Below are 3,393 nucleotides of genomic sequence, written 5' to 3' on the forward strand. Positions count from 1 at the left end.
GTCAATGGTCGAAAAAGTTTGGCAACCCTTGAACTAAGGTTTATCCCTAAATGAGACCACACACCTGCTCAAGCAAATCATCATCAGTCACAGACATCACAGATACAATATAAATGCAGTAATGCTTTTGAACTGACATAGTGTAAAGGTGTCCTCATTAATCTCATAATTATACACAGAAATGTGAGAGTTTATAAGTAATGAAGCATAACAAAATTAAACTCTTCTCATCAGCCTAGAGTTTAGAAGATGTGTGTGTGTGTGTGTGTGTACAATTGTTGCTTGTTTTTCTTACCAGTTAAGCAGTGAATGAAAGAATGTTAGTGACATGGGATACAAAATCACAAACCCATTGAAATGCCAACAGTAGTACATCCACAGGACAAAGCTACAACTAGCCATTAAATGTTTAAAATCATTGAATCAGTGTAAATATTCCTGTAAAAAGGTGACTTTTCAGGCTAGCTTAAATAATGTGTGTGTGAAAAAAGAGCAAGGAAATATAGAAAAAATGTGATACCCAACGACCAAACAAATTTCTTTTATTATTTAACACCATTGTTAGAAACAAAAAAGAAAAAGAACAAAACAGAAAAAGTCCTTATATTTCAGTAACTCCTAGAAAAAACTTTCTAAATAAAGAGTAGTTGGTGGCTAAAACTACTCATAAAATCACAAAGGCCATAATTAAATGAAAAGATTTTATTTGCCCCCTTTTTCCGCCCTTAAACGAATCCAGTTTGTAATAACGAATATGTGTGCTGAACAATGAAAGCAAAATAACTAGCTTTAAAAAAAAACAAGATATATATATATATATATATATATATATATATATATATATATATATATATGGAGAGAGAGAGAGAGAGAGAGAGAGAGAGAGGGAGAGAGAGAGAAAGAGAGAGAGAGAGAGCAGGGGAACAAAATTGTGAGGATAGAAGAAAAAAAAAGGAAAAGAAAACAAAGCAAAAAGCAATCCAGCTGCTGGGAGAAAGAGGTGGGGGAAGAGAGGATGTATTGAGGCTAATCGATATTTCAATAGAACTATATAACAAGGAACCTACACAGTTATAGAATAGGAAAATGTCAATAATCCACCTAATTAGAACAACCAGGTTTAAGAGAAAAAACAGGGCAAAACTGTAGACAAATAATTTACTGGTTCATCAAATAGTAGAGTATTACACTGCGTGAGATGGTAAGATGATGACACCAGGAAGACAGGCAGCAAAGTTAAAGAAGAGATGTGAATAGACCCAGCATAGAATGACAAGTGGGAAGTGAACACAGGCTTCAGAGTCAGTATCAATAAAACTATATCGGATAATTATCTGCTAATTTATGATTTAATTACATCATATGCATACACACCCAGCAACACATGCATGCACAGAGCTGGATCTGAATGGATTAACTTCTGCCTATTTCTCTCTCACACAGAGTTATATTGAGTTTTCAACAATCACCCTCAAATTACATAATAAATGCATTGATAATCAGGTCAGAGTATCAACAATCAGATTTGTAAATGTACACTGTATCTGATATCTAATTATAGTTTTTCTATGCAAACATGGGTTAAGTGTGAGTGTGTGTGTGTGTGTGTGTGGTGGTGATGGGAGTATTTGGGATCAGATGTCATTTCTGTTGTCAACCCTCACTCAAAGAGACTTTTTTTTTTTTAAATTACATTGGCAGAAAATCTGTCTTAATAATTCTGCCTGATGCATGTGAGCATGGAAACGTGGACATTAAATGATGATGGTTTATGAGAATGCAGAGCAACCAGTTGTGTCAACAAGCAAGATAAATAATATCACCCTTTCACTCAGATGGGACAAGCGAAACTAGAATGTCAACATTGATGCACACACACACACACACAGATAATATGATGTGGCTGCCATAAAGCTTCAACCAATCAATTCCACTTGCAAGATACTGGTCGAATCAGAGCTAGAGAACACACATATCTGCCTAAGGAGCAGTGGAAATGAACCTGGTATAGTTTGGCTCTTAACCACACACTCATGTTTGCACCTGTGTGTGCGTGTATATGCATGTGCATATATGTGCAATGGGTTTGGGCTAAAATGAAGATCGGTGCATATTGTAAATGAACCTTAAAATGGTTTCAATATGCAATCTCAGATGTTCTCTCTTGCTGAGAAGACATAAATAGATTTCAGAGATAAAAGAAGAATCGTTAACTACACACATACACTCTGCAGAGCGGTTGGTGTTAGGAAGAGCATCCAGCCCTAAAAACCATACCAAAAGCAGACAACAAAGCATGGTGCAGTCTTCTGTGTAGCCAGCTCCTCTCAAACCATCCAACCCATGCCAGCATGGAAAGCAGACGTTCAACAATGATGATGATGACACATAACAGATTAAATTATTTCAAGTTAATTGTGTTTATCGATGTTTTACATACATCTTTATAACACTTCAGTCGGTTTCTTTCTTGCCACAGGTTTGCTCAAGCAAGTAGGGCCACTGAAGACATGTGTTACTACAAAATCACTTTTGCAGGCATGGCTGCATAGTTAAGAAGCTTGCTTTCCAACCATGTGGTTTTGGATTCAGTCCCACTGCACAGCACCTTGGGCAAATGTTTTCTACTATAGCTTCAGGACAAACAAATCATTGAGAAGTAACAAGTGTCAGTTCTCGTTTATATATTATTAGTGTAATGAGTTCTTCAGACAGAAATCTAGGAGGTTAATTCTTTTGCTGAATCAACTATCAAAATATTAATACTTTCTTTTAATCAATCACTGAAGAATGAAAAGCAATTTAGTGAATTTGAATTCACATTCTACAGATTTAGCCATTTTCACAGGCTTTATAATTGCTGTATTTACTGGCACATAAGCTGCACCCCCAATTAAATGTTAAATCTTGGTACAAAACATTTTCTCTTTATAATTTTAGCTTTGCCTTATGAATAAATCACACCCCAGTATTTTCAGTTAAAATCAAGTATAAAATAGTGTGACTTTACACACAAATAACTATGGTATCTTTATATTTACATAACACATCTTTGACAAATATTTCAACTTACAGGGCGATTATTCTTCTTCATTGGAACTTCTGACTTCAAAGGTGCTACAGGCTCCTGTAGAAACAGAAACATATATTAGACTTTTCACAGCATATTGTAATCAATGCACATATTGTAATCATACTGTAATAAGAAAAGATTTTATAACTTTAACAACTTCAGTTGTAAGAAAGCTGACAACACTTGTAAAGACTACTACATACATATATATATATAATTCCAAATTTTATTTAATTTGCTTTGCGGGAAGGATTGTTCCAACAAAGTCGTGTATTGTCCTTGCCTTCGAAACACAGAGTAGATGGAACAGGGACAATTGA

The 3,393-nt window shown here is 35.0% G+C and overlaps 1 protein-coding gene across 4 annotated transcripts in view; it reads right to left on the minus strand.

The window, feature by feature from the left end:
• The window catches only part of LOC106881375 (YTH domain-containing family protein 2), an 81,867-nt gene that overhangs the window by 3,713 nt on the left and 74,761 nt on the right, over positions 1 to 3,393 (minus strand). For all 4 annotated transcript variants that reach the window (XM_052967530.1, XM_052967531.1, XM_052967529.1 and 1 more), the window contains one exon: positions 3,074 to 3,127. In XM_052967530.1, the coding sequence (XP_052823490.1) occupies positions 3,074 to 3,127 (54 nt within the window). The remainder of the gene's footprint in view (positions 1 to 3,073; positions 3,128 to 3,393) is intronic.

This window comes from Octopus bimaculoides, chromosome 4 (assembly GCF_001194135.2).
Source record: "Octopus bimaculoides isolate UCB-OBI-ISO-001 chromosome 4, ASM119413v2, whole genome shotgun sequence".
NCBI lineage: Eukaryota > Metazoa > Mollusca > Cephalopoda > Octopoda > Octopodidae > Octopus > Octopus bimaculoides.